The sequence below is a fragment of the Mustela erminea genome, chromosome 18, assembly GCF_009829155.1.
Source record: "Mustela erminea isolate mMusErm1 chromosome 18, mMusErm1.Pri, whole genome shotgun sequence".
Taxonomy (NCBI): Eukaryota; Metazoa; Chordata; class Mammalia; order Carnivora; family Mustelidae; genus Mustela; species Mustela erminea.
The window spans coordinates 47,384,461-47,407,779 of NC_045631.1; the positions used below are offsets into that span (position 1 = coordinate 47,384,461).

General features: G+C 46.6%; 1 protein-coding gene across 1 annotated transcript in view; it reads right to left on the bottom strand.

The window, feature by feature from the left end:
* The window catches only part of ERN1 (endoplasmic reticulum to nucleus signaling 1), a 77,559-nt gene that overhangs the window by 23,468 nt on the left and 30,772 nt on the right, over positions 1–23,319 (bottom strand). The window contains exons 3-8 of the mRNA XM_032321700.1: positions 10,330–10,363; positions 9,284–9,356; positions 5,507–5,579; positions 3,035–3,157; positions 1,449–1,550; positions 333–594 (exon numbers count right to left, since the gene is read on the bottom strand). Of these exons, the coding sequence (XP_032177591.1) occupies positions 333–594; positions 1,449–1,550; positions 3,035–3,157; positions 5,507–5,579; positions 9,284–9,356; positions 10,330–10,363 (667 nt within the window). The remainder of the gene's footprint in view (positions 1–332; positions 595–1,448; positions 1,551–3,034; positions 3,158–5,506; positions 5,580–9,283; positions 9,357–10,329; positions 10,364–23,319) is intronic.

The following is a 23,319-nucleotide window of genomic DNA, read 5'->3' on the forward strand; positions in this document are numbered from 1 at the left end:
ACACGCGGTAACACTCTTTCCCTCATTTTGGAAACGAGTATGACTTAGAGTGAGAATTTAGAAAATCCAGAAAGCTGAAAGGTAAAGACATCTCTTGGCCTCCCACCAGCTGAGACAGATGCAAACTGTGCTGGGGTTCTGTATCCCTGTCCAGAATTTTGATTTATGTGATATTCGAGAACTCTGAAGCATCAAGGCATGCCCCAGTACATAGATGCATCTCGAACTTTTCAACGGGGCCAGTCCTGGCTCTTTTTCCACCCTGTGCCATGGCGTCCTGCAGACGGTCTGGGTCACGGCTGCCCTCTTCTGTCCTGGGTCCCCTGACTCACGTCAGCTTGCTCTTGGCCTCCGTCTCCTTGGGGAACGGGTACTTCCACTTGGTGATGCGGCCCACCTCCCCGGACATGAAGGTCAGGTAGCGCAGGGTCTCCACGGCGACGTTGATGTGCAGCACCTTCTTCAGACCCTCCCGCTGCCAGACGTAAAAGGCCACCACGGGCGAAGCGTAGTTTTGGATCCATAGGACGTCGCCAGATTCACTGTCCACGGTCACCACCAGCCCGTCGCCATTAGACACAAAGTGGGACATCTCTGCACAGATCAAATAAACAAAGCATGCGGTCTCACCCCATCTCACGCCCGACCACATCCTCTCTCTCCTGGCAAGAAGCAGTCACTCAGCTACAGGAAACAAGATTTCTGGAGCATTCTCAGATAGCCTCCCAACGATGTCACTCGTTTCCAGTGAACCCAGTGCAGGCTCTACAACATCAGGACAGTGACAGTGAAAGCTGCCTGCTTCATAAACGTAAGCTAGGACCACTCTGTGGATGGTGGTTTACCTGGTGAGACTCTCCGGCGCTCTACACAATTAGCCGGAGTCGACAGGGAGGAGGAAAGAGCCAGGGAAGAGGCCCAGGATTCGGATATTTTATAGCAATCATTTCAAACCAACTGATGGAGTGGAAGGTCAAAGCTGACCACTGACACTGCCCCCATCTGCCCACAGAGGAGATCTCTGTCAGACGTTCAGGTATCAGTGTTCAGATGGCAAAATTGGCTTTCAGTTTTCATTTGAGTTGGGAGAACGTTTACAAGAGAAATAAACTAGGGAGATGAGTCACATTTAGGGGATGGACTGTTCCCATCACAGCATACTTAGTTCCGCTTCCCAGGGGCTTGTGGTGTGTTCCTTCTGGGACACAGAGAGACACAATATGGCGCTTGACCCTCCTCTCAGGCTAACTCCCCACCCACTCTACTAAGTTACCTTCCACGCTTCTCACCCAGGCCCCTGCCTTCAATACCGACTGTCAAAGCCTTGGTATCTCCAGAAGCTGGTGGCCAAGAGCACCTTAAAAGAACACCCAACATTTGGGAGTGACAGCGTCCTCAGTGGTCACATGTACCCCGCCAGCCTTGTGGAGCCTCCCGGGAGCACTTACTGTAGTCCCCGTCGTCCTCAGGCAGCGAGGCTGCGTAGTCGAAGTAGGTGGCGTTCCACCGGAGCTCGCGGGTTTTGGTGTCGTACATGGTGATGGTGTATTCTGGAGAACACACACCGGCCTGTTACCTGCAGGGGCCCCAGCGCCTGCTGAGGGGACCTGACCTACATGACAACGGACAGACCCTTTCTACATGTCTGTAAAGTGTGCAGGCCATCCGTAGGGAGAGAGAAAGGCCACGTGGGCGGGAACTGAAGTCCCAGACACACGGGTGAACCTGGTCGACAGCGTGTGGAACAGGGACGAGCCACTCACACTGGGCCCTTAGACTCATGACCCACAGAATCAATATCACTGTGTTTATTTTTTATTTTTTATTTTTTTGCTATTGTGCATCACGATTTTATTATTATTTTTTTAATCACAGTATCATTTAAAACCACCTAAGTGATGGGGTGGTTTAGTATATAGCAAAAGATAGCTGATGTTAGAAACTGGTACCCAGAGATGGGATAGGGCTATGACAACACAAGGAAACGTGTGGCATTGGCTGGGACAAGGTGGCGGGGGGGAAGCTGGCAGGCTGACGTGAAGACCGAAGGAGAGGAAGGAAACTGCTCCTGGGAGCTGCCAAGGGGTGGCCCAGGCTATGACGCGGTGACACTAGCACAGACCACTGCTTGCAGTAACTTGGAAAAGCGCAAGAAAGCACCTGGCGATCTTGCGGGTTTGGCTGCGGGGATCTTCAGACAGAACTCAGAAAGTGCCAAGGAGGCTCTCCTAACTGCATGTGATGTATTGTGATATGGAGGGGCTGAAGAAGAAACCATTCAGTTTTTAAGCTGAATACAAAGAAAATCTAGAGGGGCCAGGACCAACACTCCAGCTGGAAGAGCCTCACTATAAAAAACGGCCTCAGGGTCAAGATCAAATCAAGGCAAACAGGTGCGTAGCTGGTGGAGAGGGATGGACCCACTGCTGAATGTCTTTAAAAATAGCAATGCTAGGGTGCCTGGGTGGCTCAGTGGGTTGGGCCTCTGCCTTCAGCTCAGGTGGTGATCTCAGGGTCCTGAGATCGAGCCCCGAGTCGGGCTCTCTGCTCAGCGGGGAGCCTGCTTCCTCCCCTCTCTCTGCCTGCTTCTCTGCCTACTTGTGATTGCGCGCGCGCGCTCTCTCTCTCTCTCTCTGTCAAATAAATAAATAAATAAAATCTTTAAAAAAAATAATAAAAAAATAAAACCAACAATGCTTATTCTGGAAACTGACTGGAAAACGTTTAAGTCTGGAAAATATAGCTGCGGAGGAGGGAATAGAGGCCGTGGCCCCATCATGGAGGTTCTGCAGGCCGTGGTGCTTCGGGCTAATCCCTCCAGCCACGAAAACCCTGGTAGGGGGGCAGGGAAGGCTTTTAAAGGGGGAACCAACGTGGTAAAGTCTATGTTTGGAGAATACAGATCTGGCCACCTTCTAGAGAATGAAGCCCAGAGCAGCAGAGACCCAGGGGGAGGCTACTTAATGTCTTTTTTGGCGGGGGGGGGGGGGGGGGGGGACAGACAGGTTGTACACAAGAGAAGGTTCCTTCTTACCTGTTCGCCCAAGATACAGCAAAGAGGTTGACGGGCAGAGACTGTCTGCAAAGGCCGACGACAGAGTCTGCTGCTTCTCCCCGGTCAGAAGGTCAATGACATACCAAATGTCCTGCTTTTTACCTGAAAAGTCACAAGGACACACTGTGGTTTATACTCACCTCGTATGGAAAAAAACATATCCCTGCCAAACTAGCAGGCCAAGGTGTTTCCTGTGCTGTGAGGCCGGGAGTTCTCGTGATGCTGAAGACATTTCTCTAATGCTCCGAGGGTTACAAGGTGAATGCTACAGCAGAGAGAATAAAACTTCTTGGCCCACTGGGTCTTCTAATAACTTAATAACCTAATGATGGTTTGAAAATGCCTTCAAACCTAACAACCTAATAAAACTCACAGACTTCATTGCTTTGATGAATGGCCTTAAATATGAAAAGCCTGGCCTCCGAAGGACAATCCTCTTCCCACAGACCAAGCTCTGTGTAAATAGAGAAATTCACCCAGGGTTGACTTCTCTGGTAACCGTCATTCACAGACCTCTACACCCCTCCCTAAGGAGCCCACATGTAAAGAGGATCCACAGTTACTGTTTATAACTCTACTTAGCTGATACCTGGGACTGGGTAGTAGAGTTGGTAGCAACTTGGTGTTAATGAGACCAAGCTTATCTCAGCCATGGACCCCAGCATACACACTACACCCCCAAACCTTGGTTGGCTGGTTAAAAGGTATGAATAGGTGGACAGTACAGCCAGACAACACCACTGGGAAAACTCAAAGCATATGCCTCTGCAGTACATACTCCAGAGCATCCAGCTAATGGTGGGTCAGTAGCACGGGCCTCCCATCTGAAAGTCAACACAGTCACCATAAGGTACGCATTTCTATTCTGTAAGGCATGGCCTCTGGTTACTGGGATCTTTCTAACTTATTGGACAAGGGTCCTACTTCAAGGGACTCTTGGAAGCAGAGTACAGAGATGTTGAGATCACATGTCTGTGACCACAGATCACAGAACAGGGCATCAGAATTTGCTGGAGCTACACTTAGTTCTAACAGATGGAACATACATGCCTAGTCTATTTAAGAGAAACTTGTCCACGGATAACGTTCTGTTCTCAACGACAAAATCTTAGTATGAAAAAGGTCTGCAGATAGAGTGAGAACATCACCAAATAGCCATGCCCATGATCCCTCCCCATCTGGCATGACACCCTTCTGGTTACTTTGAGGACCATTACCATCTGGGTAGCTCAGCGACCTCTTAAAGGATGCATCGGGCAATTGCCACAGTTTTAAATATGCTTAATGAACTCACTTAAGAGGACACCACACAAGGATGATAGAAACACACTAGCCTAAATGCATCTTAAGTAATGAACCGCTGCCAAAAGCTAGAAACCCAGACAGACAGCAGTTACACAGATGGTCAGAAGATGGTCAGGATGGGGCGCCTGGGTGGCTCAGTCAGTTAAGAATCTGCCTTCGGCTCGGGTCATGATCCTAGGGTCCTGGGATTGAGCCCTGCATCTGGCTCCCTGTTCAACAGGGAGCCTGCTTCTCTCTGTTCTCCCCCTGGGTGCTCACACTCTCTCTCAAATAATAAATAAAATCTTAAAAAAGAAGATGGTCAGGAGGGCCTGGGGCATGGCCCAGGAGAGAGAAGAGAAAGCTTGTGTGGATCACTTCCTCTGAATCTCGAGGCTTGGGGCTGCCTTGTCCTGAAGGTGTGGAAGAAAGCAACAGCTCCCGAGTCCCAAGCAAAAACTTAAAATCCAGCCTGTATGCAAGGCCCAGAAATGCACATAAAGCTCCTGAGGCAGGAATAGGCAGTAAGTGCTTTCAGTTCCTCAGAAGGAAAGCTGCTATGTAAATATAGGATATTATTACTACTATGATTTCAAGATAAACACAGCTCTCCTTTGTATTACAAATGCATTTTTATTGACATTTTGGCAACAACACGGTAAAAGAAAAGCAGGTGATCTGATGCTTTCAAAGAGGTGACCCCATAGGTATGAAGGCAGCTTATCTGGCCAAGCTGTTAAGTGCTGTTTTATCCAATATTCTGATAGCAGGAAATACTAAGAAAGTCCTATAATTAATAGGCAGAAGCTGGCTTCCCTTTCTTGGCTCAGACTATTGTGTTCACTTTAAATTTCATCCAATTGCTTCTGGGTATGTTGCAATCTTTAAATCACTGGGGTAAGTCAACACGGCAGCTAAAAAGCTTGTTAAATGAGTAACCATATTAATGGTGTCAAGTCTGCTCCCAAGTGGAGGGAACCCTTTCTTAATTGGTCAGCTGATCCTGGCATGAATAAGCACAACCGAGGTAAGAAAGACCTTTCCCAGAAGGGCTCATGGGGAGTCACTGCACACCTCTCTCTCTGACGTGCTACCTTCCCAGATTCATTTCCCAGGACTCATTTCCAAAGAGATCAAAGTTTCAATGTTGAAAACAGGAACTCTTACCCATGTAGAGAATTCCTTCTGAACTTCGGCATGGGGATGCCTGTACCAACTCTGGGATGGTAAAAGGAAGTTTCTTTAAAAAAAAGGCAAAGGAAAAATAAGTTAACCAAGTCTTGTGCAATTATTAGAATACTACTGCACAATCTGTTTCTGTTACCCAATTCTGCTAATAAGAGAGAGGCAGTGTGGATGGTTGATGCGAGTTTTCCTTACTGGAAACCAAGGAGAAGGGCTGCCCCAGGCTTCCATATCCACTTTGAACAAGCTTCGAGCTCCCGAGATACTTTAAGGAGCCCCTTAAAGTATCTTGTACAGAGCACTTCTGGGGAAGACACAAACCTTTTCTGAAAAGACTTATACAAATATGGAGAAGTTACACAATCTTTGAAATTGGGTGTGGGGGTAGGCAGAAAGAATTCTCTTGTCTTTGAAAATTGACCCAGAACCAGCTAGGCTGAGTAGAATGGCATGGTTTTCAGAGTGTGGGTGAGCCATGAGATTAATTCTGAAGAGAAGCAACTTCAGCACCCAGCTGAAGCTTTAAGGGAAAGGAGACATCATCATTATGTGGGTGACCCAGGAGTTTGAGGTGGAAAAAGTCATTTTGATGGTTTCTTCATTAAATAATGCTCTTATTGAAAAAAACAAGAAAATTAAGTCTTGGTATTAGAAAAAATTATGGTAGGTGTCAGGAAAAGAAACTCAAACTCAAAAGAATCCATGTGTTTCAACAGCATTTCATCATACAACTGAGTCTACAGCTGACATCTGATGAGTTCCTTTGGTTAGTGTTCGTTTCGGTATACTTTATTTTTGGAACGTTCTGTGTTCTTGAAACTATTCTATTTCTACTACACCGTCATCTTTTTCTCCAAAAAAGAAAAGATTTCTCTCTAGTTTTAATAAACAGAACTTGAAATAATCAATCATTTGGATTTCCCCCATTATCTCCACATTTAAATTGAGCCTTAGAAAAGGAGAAATGCCACAGAAAGGCCGTCATAGCTGACTGGGTTTTGCCAGATGTTTTGGAGAATCACAAAGCCATTGCAAGGCTTCCAGTCTGGAGCCTATAGTCTGCTGAGCATTTCTACAGGTCCCCCTGTTTAAGGCCCAAGCTGGGAAACACACAGCTTGTGGAATTGTTAACCCACAACACAGGAAGACGTGAGGGCTGGTGGTCAGAGCATCTTTTGGAAGTTCGAGCTCAAGGCCCAAGTTACAACACTTGATGCTTTGGCCTTGGACACACTTCTTCACCTCTGTGGGCAAAGTTTCCACTCCTCTTATGTAGAACATCTGTATCCCAGAGGGCTGCTGAAACATGAGACAACTTCCAGAAATCACTGTACCCGGTGTCTAGCAAACAGAGAAACAGGCTCTGGGGATGTGAAGGGAAATGCTGACGGGAGAACACACACATCTGGACGCAAGTCTTGCCTTCCTCTCATTCGCTCCAGTCCTGGCTATTCAGAAGATGAGGTTAAAATATCCCAATTAGAGCTCACAGCCACTTACAGTCTAGACCACTGGTTCTCAACCTGCACATTAGAACCACTTGGGAGACTTTCTTAGAAAAAAACTTTCTATTGAAGCAGGACACAAATGGCACCCGGAATTGTACACCTCAGCTCAGTGCAACGGCACGAAGTGAACCAACCCACGTAGCCAGAATGTACATGAAGCAGCAGGACATTTCCAGAGCTCCGAAATTCCTCCTCTTGCCTTCTCTTCCAATCCTAATCTTCCAGGGTAATCATTATCCTAACTTCAAAACAGCATAGACTAGTTTTTCCTGTCTTTGAGCTTTATATAAATGAATCACTGAGTGTGCAACCTTTCTTGTTTGTCATCTTTTGTCCAACCTCAGATCGGTGAGGTTTCTCCATGCTGCCGTGTAGACTCACAGACTGTTGGTTCTCGCTGATGCAGACTATTTCATTGTATCACTGTTCCATGATTTCTTTATCCTGTCTACTAGTGATGCTGTCTGGGCAGTTTTCACTTCTTGGTTATTTTCAGAAATGCTGCAGTAACTCTGGGTACCTGTTTGGCGAATGCTCACAGGTGTTTCTGTTGGGTACATAATAGCCTGGGAAGGAGGACTGGGTCATAAGGCTTTACAGATTCTGCCAAACAGTTTCCAAACTGGATATACCAAGTGGCCCTTCTCCAGCAGTGCCCAGGAGCTCTGGTTGTTTCACTACTCCTCCCCCAACCCCTGTTTTATCTATTTCTCTCATTTTAGTAGTGGGACATTGTGATTTTTATTTGCATTTCCCTAATGATTAATGAAGCTGAGTATCTTTTCATATGTTTAAATGACCATTTGGATAACCTCTTCTGCTATTTCTCTATTAGGTTCTCTTTCTAATAATCCATAGTTATTTACATATTCTGAATATGAATCCTTTGTTGGTGTCATATGTGTATTGCTGGGTACAGCGTGGCCTGCCTCTCTTAACGGTGTCTCTTAAGGAAGAAAAACTCTTAATTTTAATATAATCATATATATATATTTTCCCTTTATGGTTAGTGTGGGGTGTTTCTGTTTTGTTTATCTCATTCTATTTAAGAAATCTTCTCTGGTGCACCTGGGTGGCTCAGTTGGTTAAGTGTCCAACTCTTAGTGTTGTCTCAGATCTTGATCTCACAGTTTTGGAGTTCAAACCCTGCACTGAACGCCAAATTTGGCATGGAGCCAACTGAAAAAAAAAAAAAAAAGAAAGAAGGAAATCTTTTCCTACTTTAAGGTTGTGAAGATGTTCCACTATGTTTTTTTCTTAAAAGTTTTATTCCACATTTCACACTTCATTACGCCATCTCTCTGAAACAGAGTCTCATGTGTCCTGTCTCACTCACGTGAGGCAGGAGTTAAGATACTTTTTCACGGACATCGCAGCTGACCCATGCCATTTATTCAAAGACCACCTTTCCCCTACTGCCCTGCAGTGTCACCCTTTTCATAAATCAGGTGACCATATGTGTGGGCCTGTTTCTAAATTCTCTTATCCGGGGAACTTTTAAAAATTGCTGATGACTTAGATCAATTAAACAGAAACTTTTGGGACTGGGGTACAGATTTTTTTTTTTTTTTTAAAGAGTGCTCCAGGTTATTACAATGTGTAGCTAAGGCTAAGAACCACCGGTCTAGATTCTCAAATGAAGATGGGATGAGAATGGAATCTCACCAGCTCCCTGTGCCGGAAGGGGACATTCGCTGGGGTGGGTGGGGGTAAACAATGCTTTAAACCTCCAATTTGAGAATCGCTAGTTAGAGCAAATCCTGCTGCTAAAGGGAGTCTCATACCTCTCCAGCATGCTGGCTGGCCCATGGGAACCTGCTGGTCCAGGTCAGTGTTTCTGAATTCTGGCATGTAAAAGCTCATTTGGGGGGGCACCTGGGTGGCTCAGTGGTTAAGTGTCTGCCTTCGGCTCTGGTCATGATCCTAGAGTCCTGGGATCGAGCCCCACATCAAACTCCCCACTGGGCTCCCTGCTCAGTGGGGAGCCTGCTTCTCCCTCTCCATCTGCTCTTCCATCCTGCTCCTGCTCTCTCTCAAATAAATAGATAAAATCTTATAAGAATAAAAAATTAAAAGTTCATTTAAGAAGCTTTAAAAAATAAAAAGATATTGATGCCCAGATCTCACCCCAGACCACACAAATCACAGTCTCCAGGGATTTTTTTTAAGCTCTCAGGTGATCTCAATGGGCAACAGTTGAGGACCACTGGTCTGGAACCTGGAAGTACACAAAGAAACTAAATACACTCACCGTCAGGCCTTCATTATTCTTGCCTCCAAGCGTATACAGGCTGCCGTCATTGGGATCTGGGAGGAAGGCAGGCCTAGAGATTGAGCAGTAAGTATCAGTGATAAATTATAGCCCAGGGCACAGAACAACATCCCAAAGCCATGCAAAGTCACGATTGGGGGAAGGGGGACATGTGTGTGTCAAAGACAATTCCACCCACCGCTCTTTTACTTTTAGCCACAAATAAAATATCCCTATGGTGATAGGCTATACTTGAGCAGAAAAAAAGCAACCTGCAAGAAAGAAAAAAAGTAAAAAACCATAGAAGAGTAAATCATCATTTGGTCAAAGTGCTCCAGGTGATAATGATGAAGTGAAAAAGAACCCATTAAGTCTGCTTTTCAGTTTCTAAATCAATTGTGTATAGAACGCCAACAATTAATATTTAATAGCATGGAACAGTATGTAAACAGGTAGGAAAAATCTACCTTAGTGTTCAACAAACATTTATTTTTAAACTGGAGGCAATAAAAGCAGACTCGGAAAGTCTGACATCAGAGAGAACCTGCCAAGGAAAGGGATGAGGGTCTCTAGTCCGTGGCTTTCCATAGTCTTTGGTAAGGTTAACCTGGTGAAGTCTGAACTAGGACTAGGCACTCAGAAACCCCTTGCTGAATCTTTTCTGTGCTTAGGATGCCTCCAACATTTGAGCTCTGACAGGTGCCACAGCACGCACTCTAGTAGCAGGTCACGTTCGTGTTTCCTCTCCATGGTATAACAGTGAAGAGGGAGAGATCTAAACCCTCTGGCAGGACTTTGGCAGCTTAAGCAAAAAACTCAAGTTTCATCTCAAGGAAGCCTTTTTAATATCACTATCTCCTTCCCCCAAGGAACAGACCACTCAACAGAGACCATAGCACCTGTAAGACTTCCTGTCCCCATCATTCTCGTTATACCTCAAGTGTATGCATATATGCACTCCCAGCGACTAGCTTCCTAAATATTGATGGAATAGTTTTTTTAAAACGCATTAAAGGGGAAGTACTGAAGCAAATCAGAAGACTTACTCTTCCACATGTGTTGGAACTTGCAGAACTGGATCTGTGCAAAACAACAACAAAGGCATCATCAGACTCTAAAATATCAGATTCTAAGAGGTCCCCAGGAAAGATTCACAAATGGTATCAAAACCTTAAATTTACCAGATATGTACATGAAGGCACTTTACAAAACACACACCCAGGGGCACATGGGTGGCTCCGTGTTAAGCATCTGCTTTCGGCTCAGGTCATGATCCCAGCGTCCTGGAATTGAGCCCCATGTCAGGCTCCCTGCTCATCAGGGAGTCAGCCTCTCTCCCTCTGCTCTTAACCCCCCTCATGTACTTGCTCTCTCTCTCTCAAATAAATAAATCTTTAAAAAAAAAAAAAGAAAGAAGAAAGAAAAAGAAAGCACACACCCAAAGACACAGACTGTCCCTGAGACTGGATAGAGAACATAGCAGAATGGAACTGATGCCAAGAAATGCGTACATGGGGACACCTGGGTGGCTTAGTCTTAATTTCTGCTCAGGACATGACCTCAGGGTGATGAGATCAAGCTCCACATCATGTTCCACGCTCAGCACAGAGTCTGCTTGAGGATTCTCTCTCTCTCTCTCCCTCTGCCCTTCCCCCACTCTCTAAAATAAATAAGTATTTTTAAAAAAATGAGCACATAACTTGAGAGATGGACAGTGAAGGAAGAACCAGTCGCAACCCACAGTGGACAATGAGTCACAGTGTCACTCTCTGACACACCAAGGCCTTTTAAAACCTAAACCATCACCTTGTCACAGATTGCTGTAGAGGTACTAGGAACTCCCATTCAGAAAAACAACACTGTGGCTTAAGAATAAATTTTCCTGTTGATGAGAATCTGGTTGGTGGCAAACGGATACACCCCACTGGGGGATCAATATGACAATCTTACAGCCTCCAAGTGCTCGTTCCCCTTGATTCCCTTTGATCCATACATTTCATTTCTACAAAATCTAGTTTAAATGTAATATAAAACACAGAAAATGCTTTGTGTACAAAGATGCTCACAATAGCATTACAAATGAATTAATTATTCAATAATATGGTTCAGTTAGGGAATGTCCACTTGGCAGAAAATAAAGGCTTCTAAAAGGGCTTATACAATTTTAAAAACGTGTAACTCTTTATACTGTGATGGTCAGGAGAAAAGATAATGTATACAGAGTAGTAATGCAGCTGAGGAGAAAATCTTCAATGCACATAGGAAAAAAAAAATGATGGAAAGGCAAAAAATTTTAAAAATGCCTTCCTGTTAAAAATGCTCCCTTCCCCACCCCGGGCTATACAGCCACACCATCCACAACCTCAAAGTCAGGGGTGGGGGAGTGGGGGATGGGGCATGAGGACAGCACATATTGTCATGGGGTTTTGGATGCAGAGTGCCAGGCTCCCCAGGCTGTGCCGCTGATTCCCCAGCCCCCCCTGGCATTCTCAGATGAAGAAAACTCTTTCAAGCCTTATCATCTGTTGACTTTACAAGCCCAGCTCCCACATGAAAGCACACACGGTGTTCGCAGGGACAGAAGCACACACAGCACATGTGGTCTGTGGGCTGCAAACAAACAATTCATTACACCAGAAACATCTTAGGAAACAGGAGGAACTTTCAGTTAGGAAGCGTCTGTTTACCGTTCCCATTAATCACCTGCGGGCACATGTTCACAAACAGACTGACGCAAGACACAGGAAACAAGAGACAGGTCACCCCCCCCCACCCCCTGACAGAGGGGAGGTGCAGCCACAGCCCTGCGCCCCCCACCCAAACCGGGGAAGCGACAATGCCATGGCGCCAGGGAAACACAGCGGCCAGAGGGCAGCTTTTTGGGTTGTACATTTTGGCTGCTTCAAGGTACCACAGATAAAAACAGCCGAAGAAGATGCGGCCAAATTCTCGCACTTCCCCAGAAACAAGACCCGGAGACTGACAGGATCTCGAGTCCTGGTCACCGGGTTATCTTTGCGGGACCACCCTTGCTCATGCTTGGGGACCTGTCCTTGGGGGCAGATCTCCCCAGTTTTCTAGAGCTCATCCGCTGGCCACCTGACACTGAGGACTGAAGTCCCAAAACGTGTCCTATACCTGACGGGTTCCAGTGAAGACAAAGGCCACTGGGAGGAGCCAGGGAAGGAGCAGTGGGACAGCTCTCCAGGTGTGTTAAGAACTGTGCTTCTACAATGGTAGGCTTAGGAGGAGAAGAGCTCCAGTAGGAGGAGCTTCTGGTCATCTTAGCGTTCCCATCCACATAAAATGCAGTCCCTGGAGTGAACATGGGCAGAGCTGGAAGCCAGGTCACAGCACCCCCATTAAGTCAACTCCCACAGGTGAAAAAAGTGCTGCTTGGCTTCTGAGGGCCAGCCATGACCTACACCCTACATTTTTGTTTTCTTAAAGAATCATTTGCATCTATGAATATTAAAATATTACAGAAAAAAAGGGGTGTCGGGGTGGCTCAGTCGGTTAGGCGTCCAACTCTTGATTGCAGCTTAGGTCTTAAACTCAGGATCATGAGATCAAGCGCTGTGTTCAGTGTGGAGACCGCCCCCCCCAAACCTGTGTGAACGTTCTCTCTCTCTCTCTCTCTCTCTCAAATACATAAATAAAAATCTTTAAGTACTACAGGGAAAAAAAAAACATATGCACGTGCAGATAAAACGAAAAATGGAAGCCTACTGATAAATATTAAAGACGAGGGGTATCTGGGTGGCTCAGTGGGTTAAAGCCTCTGCCTTCAGCTCAGGTCATGATCCCAGGGTTCTGGGATCGAGCCCCCACATCGGGCTCTCTGCTCAGCCAGGAGCCTGCTTCCTCCTCTCTCTCTCCACCTGCCTCACTGCCTACTTGTGATCTCTGTCCGTCAAATAAATAAATAAATAATCTTAAAAAAAAAAAGTTAAAGACAACCGTGGCAACACTGGGGAGTTATTTTGCTATTCCTTCTCCATATGCTTGAAATTCTCCCTAACATAATAGGTTAGAGATTTAAAAAAAAAAAAAAAAAAAGCTTGGAAAGCCAGCAAAATAAAAGCAAACAGCATCATCTGAAAATGTGCAATGAAAGCCTAAGGTGGAAAAGTGGTTGTTTTTATTTAATAATGAGAACTGGTATCAGGCAAGATTCTTGCTTTAAAAAAAAAAAAAAAAAAAAATTCAGCCATGTGAAAAGAAAGCTGGCCTAACTATAAGGCTATAAACAAACACTGCTACAAAATAAGCCACTCTATCTATATGGAGACCGATAAGGATAAAAGGCGTCCCACAAAGCTGTTTTACTTTCAGAAGGGAAAAAAGGGGTGGTGCGGGGAGCGGGGGAGGTTCCTGTGCAAGTATGAAAACAGGTGTTAATCGAGGTACAGGTAAGGCTGGAGGAGGGGCAGACATGAACTTGCTCCCTGCCAGGGAGCAGCCACGGGACGGGACCCCCTTCCGTAGGGGGTCCAGCTCAGACTTGAAATGACATAATCTTTACACCCAGAGACCCGGATGAGGTTGGGTGACCTCATTGCTACTGTTGTGCTCACTGAAGCCTCCTTTTGAACCAGGGACAGAAATGCCGCATAACAGATGGTCACACCCTTCCTTTGCCCAAGTTCACAAAGGTGAAAACGGAAACATTTGTATCTCCACAAGACATGGATTTTTATCTTTCCATGAATAGTTTTTCTGGTTTTATTCTCCTTCCTGTCCTCTCTGAAGCCTCATGCCCTCTCCCTCTGTCCTGGGCCACACGTGCACTCTTGACCTTGCTCCCCTTCCGAGCTATGGGTCTTAGCGGTTCCATCCAGGAGCACCAACAGCTCTACCGTTTCTGCAGCTTCTCGATTCTGGCCACCGCATGCACCTGCTGCTCTGCCACCCACTAGGAGGCAGCCCCTCCACGGCCACTTCCCGTTCTATGGCTTGCCCTGCCCCTTGAGTCTCGTACCTCAGCACAGCCTGACTTCTGCCCCCCTCCTCCCTCCCACAGGAATAGACATTTCCAGGTTGTCCCTTGAGGTATCTCAGGGAGCACATGCTTCCCCGAAGCTTCAACCATAACCACAATGGGAGATTTCAGGTCCCCATCATCTTCTGAGCTCTTCTTTCTGGATCAACCGGACATTTCCACTACTTCCTACCAGCACCTCAGCCACCACCTGCCCAAAGTCATGCCTTCCATCTTTTAATTCAAACCTACTTCTACTCTTGACTGTTTCGTTAACAGTACCACTATTCTCTTAGAAGATAGGCAGGATCCAAATGACACTGTTGACACTTGTTTCTTCCCCAACACATCCTGTCAGCTGCCAAACCCTAAGGTCTATATCTGTAACAATCATCATTTTGTTTCCTATGCCCAGTATCCCTCTGTCATCAGAACCCCTTCCCTTTTAAGTGCTCCTTTTTTTCTGCTCTATGTGGCCTTTGGAATCAGATGAGTCTATACTGAAGTCCTAACTCTGCCAATTACCAGCTGAGTGACCTCAGCAGAATTACTTAATCTCTTTGGGCCTGAATTTCCTCATCAATGAAGAAAAAAATATGTAATAACACCAATAACCCATAAGGCATCTCTCTAGGATTAAATAAGGATGGAGTGTTTGTTAAGACTTAAAGTCTGTGCCTTGAGAGTGGTGATGCTTGTAAGGACAGAAGTCAGATTATCCTTCTCTACCACTCAAAATCTTTTGGTGGTTTCCATTTCAATCATAAGGGCCAGTGGTCACCCAGTGGCCTATAAATCCCACACAATCCCACCCTCCCAACCTCTAACGCTTTCTCGCTATTTCCTCCTTGCTTATTCCAGCCGAGCTCTTCATAGTCCTCAAATACTGTCTAGCCTGCTCCTGCCTCAGGGACTTTGCATTTGCTGCCGCCTCTGCCCACATCTTTGATCAAATATCACCATCTCGGGGGGGGTCTTCCTTGACCACCTCCTATCCCTCAGGGATCCCCTACACCTCTTCCCTACTTGATTTTTCTCCACGACACTTAAACCACCTCTGAAGTACAGCATATTTAACTTATTTTTTAAGAAACATCGACTCTAGCCACTGATTAACTTTTTGTTGTCTGCCATATCCCCAACACCTAAAACGGTGCCTGGCACAGAGGACTGATTGGAACAATCAGTTCGGGTTCGTTTCCTTCCTGCCTCTCTTCCTGCCCAGTCTGGACATCCATCCTTAATGACTTTTAATAATCCAGTAACTAGGTTCTACCACTCCTCAACCCAAAAGCTACCCAGCCATCCCCTTTCCTCCATACCCAGGCTCTGAGTGCTGCTGAAGAAAACACTAAATCACTCTTGGAGAAAGCATTCTCCAGCTGGGCCCCAAGTCCTAAGAGATGCGCTTATCTACTTCCTGGTTGGCCTCTGTTCCCTCTTCCTCCCAGCTAATATTTCAAACCTGCACTCCTTGCCTCAAGTTCTCCTCCTCTGCACACCTGACTCTGCCTTCTGCGGCACAGGGGGCGTAAGCGCGGGCAGAGTGAGCGCTCCCAAACTTCCCGCCCTTCTCCTCAAGTTTGCCCAATTTCACTCTTTCCTTCTAGCCCGCAGGCGGTTACCATGTCTCCAAGGATCTTCTGGTCCTCCTCTGGCTAACTTCTTCCTCCCCAGCCCACAACACACCCAACCTCTGGGCTCTCCTTTCTCTCCTACTCCTTTCCCTCCTTTCAGGTGTACAATCCGAGAAACGCACACATCCATGTAACCACCCTCACACCCTACGATGTTTCCGTAACCCCAAAGCATTTTCTCACGCTTCGCTATCCCCACCTTCAAAATCCCCAACTCCCACTCCATAACCACCAATGGATTCGTCGTGTTTGTTCTAAAATTGTACGAATGCAGTTCCCCCGTTAGGTTCTCTTGAGTGTCTGGGTTCCTTCTCTCTGCATCTGTTTTTTTTGAAATTCAGCTATGCTGTTGCACGTTGTCACAGTGCTTTTATAGTGCTAAGTACTGTCCCACTGCGTGGATGTGCCACGATTTGTTTACTGATCTGCTGAGGGACACTGGGTTATTCCAGTTTGGGGCTGGAAAAACATGACTAAAGCTGTTAGGAACATCTGTGTGCAAGTGTTTGTTGGGTTTTCACTTCTGTTGGGAAAATACCTGGAACGTGGAGCCATGCTGGTTTACATCTGACTTGACAAGGAGCCGTCAAACAGCTCTTCGAAGTGGTTGCGCTATTTTAGGTTCCCACCAGCAGAGGGTAAGTGTCTGTATACTTGACTCTCCCCTTAATTCTAACCCACTCCCATTCAATTAGATCCTAGCTGTGTTAAGATTCAGTCCAGTAAACATTTCTCAAGATCTGCAAACTAGGCAGCCACCATTTCTCACTGGGTCTCCCCAGCAGTCTCCTAACCAGCCCCCCATCTGGGGTCTCTAGCTTTCAGACGTGCATTCTACCTACCGCCTGCAAGGGCTTGACAAAGGCAAATTCGTTCACGTCTTTCCTCCACAAAAAACCCTACGATGGTCCCCCCTCTGCCTAGTGAATACTTTCCATCTCTGTGGCTCAAGTCAGAAGATCCCAAACTTTCTTGGTTCACGGCGCCCTTCGTGTCTCAGTAATTTCTTCAGAGGGCCCTAGGCCATACTTTACAGTTCCATTTATTAAATAGTTCTACACGACCTAGGTATATAGGGACTAGCAACTCAGAAGCCACGTGAAAAAAAGGAAAACACATAAATGGAAAGAAAACCATTTATTTCATTCTTAACCATAATTACTTACTAATGGGATGTGTGCTTGCTGGGTGCCATAAGATATCCCAAACCTTATAATCAGATTAGACACTGGCCCCCCTCGTTACCATTCCACATTGATTATCATGTGGTATTTTAATTTTATCACAGCAACCACCAAAAATTGAGCTTTGCAAAGATACACTGTTGAAAGGAAAGGAACACAACCTAATGTTGAAACTAGAAACTGCCTTGAGTGTGGTATCTGACACTTGTTGAGTACCGCTAGGCTTCTCTCAAATATTTAAAACAAGGGGCACCTGGGTGGCTCAGTCAGTTAAGTGTCTGCCTCCGGCTCAGGTCATGGTCCCACAGTCCTGGGATGGAGCCCCACATTGGGCATCCTGCTCAGCGGGGAGCCTGCTTCTCCCTCTGCCTGCTACTCCCCCTGCTTGTGTTCCCTCTTTGGCTGTCTCTGTCAAATAAATAAATAAAATCTTCAAAAACAAAAAATTTAGAACAAGGTGCAATGTCTTTTGTGAATATACTGTGGCACCCAGGGCCCCTAAGCACAGCTTGGGAACCAGAGGCCTAGGCATTCAGGGTTCTGCAAAATCTGGGCCCAATTCTTCTCCAGGCTTCTTTTTCAATCACGTCTCTTTCCTGAATGCCCCCACGCTTTTGCGTTGGTCTCTGCGCTCCAGGAGACCAGAAAATGACCGCCCACTGCACTTGGTATCTTCTTAGGAGGCACGGATCATCCCCCCGCCCCAGGCATAGGCGACCCTTCTGGGTCTCAGATATCACGAGGCTGGATTTTCAGCAGGTTGAAGGACAGAGCCCATCTATGTTGTATTCTGTGAAATATACATGGAAAAGTACATAAACCTTATGTACAGTTTAATGAGTAATCAGAGTGACGTCTGAGGTAACTGCCAAGGGGGCCTCTGTTCCCTCGTACTTAGTAGACGATGCTGTTTGCAGAATGAAAGGGAGTCAGGAATTTAGGATATTCAATACTGTATGTGGGATAGAGTCATTCCAATTTCATTTTTCCAAATGAAAAGGACTTTTCCACACAGAAACCTATGCAATAAAAGCTAAAGAGAGCTGCCACACACCATTGTTTGTTCACTCACATTTGAGATTTTACTTATTTGACAGAGAGAGAGAGAGAGAGAGAGAGCGAGCACACAATCAGGGCAAGCAGCAGGGAGAGGGAGAAGCAGGCTCCCCACTGCACAAGGAGCCCAACACGGAGCCCAAAGTGGGGCTTGAGCCCAGGAGCCTAGGATCATGACCTGAGCCAAAGGCGCTTAACTGACTGAGCCACCCAGGTGCCCCATGTTCACTCACATTTTAAAATTATTTAAATGTATGGGGAAAAAAATGACCTGGTGTTTGCTACAGAAGGAAGGAACTGAGGGGCGCCTGGGTGGCTCAGTGGGTTAAAGCCTCTGCCTTCGGCTCAGGTCATGATCCCAGAGTTCTGGGATGGAGCCCCGCATCGGGCTCTCTGCTCAGCGGGGAGCCTGTTTCCTCCTCTCTCTCTCTGCCTGCCTCTCTGCCTACTTGTAATCTCTGCCTGTCAAATAAATAAATAAAATCTTAAAAAAAAAAAAAAAAAAGAAGGAAGGAACTGAGGCCTGCCATGTGCTGACAGCCCCTGATGGTGGGCACTGGCTGCACGAGGATTTCATGATACTGGTCTACACTTTTGTGTGTTGAAGTTTTTATAAAATGAAAAAAATTTTTAAAGAGAACTTTAAAAAAAGAAGCCATTTAAGGAAAGCCTTTCTGGTATGTTCAGAAGAGACACCTGTTTTTCCTGCATTCACCTATAATACAAACCTTCACTTTTATTTTTTTTTTTTTTTAAGTAATATCTGTACTCAACATGGGACTCGAACTCAGGATCCTGAGATCCCTACTGACTTAGCCAGCCAGAGGCCCTAAACCTTCCCTTTCTAAAGTGAAGCAGGGTTCAGTTTAGGAGGGCTAGGAGGACCTGGTTAGCAGCATAGCACACTTCCCTAACACACGCCTAGCAGAACTGGCGAGGGTGTGGGAACACAGAGGGGGTGATTAGTCAGCAAAACCGAAAAATGTCTCTGATGAAGTCAACCAAAATTTACATAAGTGTCTCAAACCAGACCTCAGGTCCGCCAGCCTCTCCCTAGAGGTAGCTCTGGGCAGACTTTCTTCCACGTAGGAAGGAATGGGCTCCTTTGATTACGGATGCCACAAGAACAGGTTGCCCATTTGATTGGAGCTTAAGCAACTTTACAAGATCATTCTCTTCTCTTTCTCAGATGAGCTTTGATATTTCTGGAACACGCTGCTTCTCTGGTTAGATCTAGATGAGCCTCACCACGTTCTTTCCAAAGCACAACCATCTAGCTGACCCCTACACTGTACCTGGCATTTAAAACTGGCTTACTCTCGGACTAGAAACTTCTCTAGGTACTAGATGACTTCTCTAGGTAAAACTAAGATGTCACAGCACATCTGAAATTCTCCAAACCAGCTCCTACTATCTCCAGCAATGATTTGAACTCTTCTGGGTTGGCCTTTCTGAAAGGTATTTATGGACCAAAAAGTCAGAAATGAAGGCTCCTCATATACCAAATATTTAAGAGCCTTGTCCTTCCCTCCCTCCCTTTCTGAGAAAGAGTGTGACAACCCAACTGCTGGTAATCATCTGTTGAGATTTACCACAGGCATCTCGAAAGCAAATGCTGGGCATGTGCCAACTGTGTGGGATATAGAAAGGAGTTCATAAAGCCGACGTACATGAACAGTGAATAATGAGCTGCTGAAACCTACAGTATGTACCACGGGATTTCCCGGGTGACGGAAGTCACTGAGGGCTAGTGTACTCGAGGAAGACAGACTTCATAAAGAAGGAGGACTCAGAGGGCGAGGATGACCAGACAGCATAAGTGAAGAACCATCACCCCCATGTGTGGGAATGAAGACACAGGCTTGGCAAGCGGCAGGTGTTCCTTCTGAGGAGCCACAAAAGTAAGGCCAGACAGTAGGCAGCGAGGCCATGGAGCAGAAAGTTGTGAAAACTCTGATGTGGTACAGTGGGCGCTAACCAGGGGCTGCCTGGAGGCTTCTGAGCAAAAGGCGCTCCATGTCTGTTGAAGGAAGGTTAGACAGGCGGGCATCAGGGCATGAAGTAAAGGAGAAAGGGAAGGAGTCACAAAGGGCAGGGAGGAGGGCGGCCCGGTAACCCCAGCCCGGTGGCCTGCACCGGCACCGGTGTGGGGGCAGGAGGCAGGACGGCTGGAAGGGCGGCAGGAGGGCTGGTTTGGAACCAAACAGGAGTGGGAAACGTAGCAGCAAACCCTCCTGTTCAAAAAATGCAGTGGAAAAAGGACGCAAAGAGGACATGGAGATTTAATCCTAGCAGATGGTGAAGCTAGGCTGGCTGGTCTGAAGGCAGTAAACCACTGGCATCTCCTCAAGAAAATGCTAAAGGTTCTACTTTCTTATAAAAATTATTAGTAAAAACAAGGTCACTCACCCTTCCTAACTCCAAAGGTAAGTCTCCCACATAGGTTCAATGTACTCCAGTAAACCAGTCAGGGACTTCTTCTCCCCAGCGGCAGCTCATTTCCGTCCCCAAAGGAAAGTACTCCCGTAACCTAAACCTCAAGTTCCCATTAATTTGTAAGATCCAACGGGTATGGCAGCAAGTCTCAAATGCTCTTCAAAGTTCAGCTTTCATAGGAGAGCATTTTATTTTATTTTTTAAGATTTTATTTATGTATTTGAGAGAGAAAGTACATAAGGAGGGGGGAGGAGCAGAGGTAGAGGGAGAAGCAGACTTCCCTCTGAACAGCAAGCCAGATGCAGGGCTCGATCCCAGGACTCCAGGATCATGACCTGAGCTGAAGGCAGATGCTTAACTGACTGAGTCCCCCAGGCTCCCCAAAGAGAGCCTTTTCATGCAGGCATCTAACCAAGAGCTGATCCTCAAATTCCAAATCTCACCAGAACTGGAAAAGGACATAATGAGGTTTCTTGCAGGTGAAGCTCTGCAAGTCACCAAAATGTCACGTCGGACAGAGACAAGCATGTGGCGGGACCAAAGTCATCTGAAAAACCCCCCTTTCCACCAGCAGTCTGATTCTACTGTGTTCTTGCTCACCCTCCCCCGGCAGAAGTAACTCAGACCTCAAAGTGCACACTGATCACTGTAATCACTTGTAAATCACTGTAAATCACTTGTAAAGAATTCAAGGAGGAGAACAAGATGACTCAGTGCTACTGCCTGCGCCCAAACACCTCTCACGATGCAGAACAGCACAGAACTCCCTCGTGGGCAACGGGAGTGCTCTCAAACCTGGCACAAGTAACAGTCATAGCCTTCAACATTCATAATCATATCCCCAAACAGACCTAGTAATGCTGCGGAGAAGACCCCCAGAGTTGAAATCTGTGCCACTCTGTGTGGAGACTGCTGTTTTAAGCCTAGAAAATTCCAAAAGAGGAGACCGATTAGAACTGCTAACTAAATGTTCCTTCTTAAAATTCCCTTCTTCTATTTCCGTCACACCTCTAAAGGCAGACCTCAGACTCTTCCAGAGGAACAGGCAGGCACGCTGTTCAGGGATAGGAGAGAAAACCAACTGCAAAAAGTCATGAAAGCCGCATGAAACTCAAGGTCAGGAACTGGAACCTGCTGTGACAATGGTCCAAGTGACAGATGACACATCCCACGGGGGCAGAGTCTAGTCTCATCTGTTCTCAGGCTTCCAAAAGACATCTTAGTGGGAAGGGTTCTGGAACCCAAGTCAGCATTAGGTGCCTGAGACATTTACGGGGCCATCTAGAGAGCCCAGCCTCGGGAAGCTAGAATTTAGGGGGCAGCTGGGAGGTTCGGTCAGTTAAGTGTCTGACTCTTGATATCAGCTCAGGTCATGATCTCAGGGTCATGACATCAAGCCCCGTGTCGGGCTCTGGGCTGAGTGAACAGCCTGCTTACGATTCTCCCTCTCTCTCTCCTGCTGCCCACCCCCATGCTCTTTCTCAAAAATAAATTAAAAAATAAATTAAAAAAAAAGAAGTTAGAACTCAGTGGGAAGACAAACATAAACAAAAATTCACAAGTACCCCCAAATCCACATGAGGAAGGGACTCACCCAGCTTGAGGGGTCAAGCAGGTGGCCTCCGAAGGGGCTCCTGAAGGATGACTAGGAGCCTGTCCAACACTGCAGGCTGCTGATGGGGAGGGAACACAAGCCAAGGCCCCGTGTCTCTGAGGCCTGGAGGGGTGGGTGAGGGCCACATGGTGAAGGGCCTTGCCTGTACACCAAGGAGGTCAGACGAGACCCTGTAAACCGGTGCTTCTCTAACTGTGGGGAAGGACCAGCTACTGAAAATTCCAGCCCATCGTGGATGACGCCTGGGATCCCTCCTGGACTTCTCGCAGACAGCTGAGCAGACCACACCTGGAGCGCTGCCTTGCCCGGCACAAGGCTAGCTCCGCAGGGGTGTGGCATGGTCCCTGGTGTCATTAGAGGGCAGGTCTGACAGCAGCGTGATGGCTGAAGGACAGCCGGAAGCTCCTGTGGTGACCTAGGAATGGATGTTGAGAGCCTGGCTAAGGCACTGGCAAGGAGGGCAGCGAGAAGGAGTCAGATCTGAGAGACGCTACTTCGGTCGCCATGACAGAACTCAGTGAGCGAGTGGCAACGCATCATGCTACACTTATCCAACTCAGGGGGCCACAGCAGTGGTCGGCACCAGCAGGAACCATGGGAAGAGGCATGTGGTAAGAAAGGAAAACACACGTGACATCTGAAGAAAATCTTCCCCTATAACTCTAGTGTTTCTTTTACTCTATTTTTTCTAGTTTAGTCTTTTAAATAATTCTAGTACATTTTAATAACTAGTATTTTTAAGGTGAATGCAAGAAGCCTGAAACCAGCCCTGGAGATACCAAAGGAAAGCTTTTCAGCCTCACCAAGCCAAAGCAAGTTTTAGAAAACGGACCTAATGCCACACACGGCAGCAATGCTTTCTGTTTGCATCTGGGCTGAAAGTGCAGAAAGCAAACACCCTAACTGTCTTCACTGGTGAAATTTCAGACAAAGACAGACAGTTCTGGTGTGGCTACAGTCACAAAATCGCAGCCTAGGAAGATCGCACCTCACTTGGTATGTCACACCTCAAGTTTCTGAAAACAAAACTCATTTTCTGTTTGCTGCTGTGTGTAAGAAATCTCCACTTCTGGGAACAGCAACACATGTTTGGGTGAAGAACAAAAGCACCTGCCAAAACTAATCTG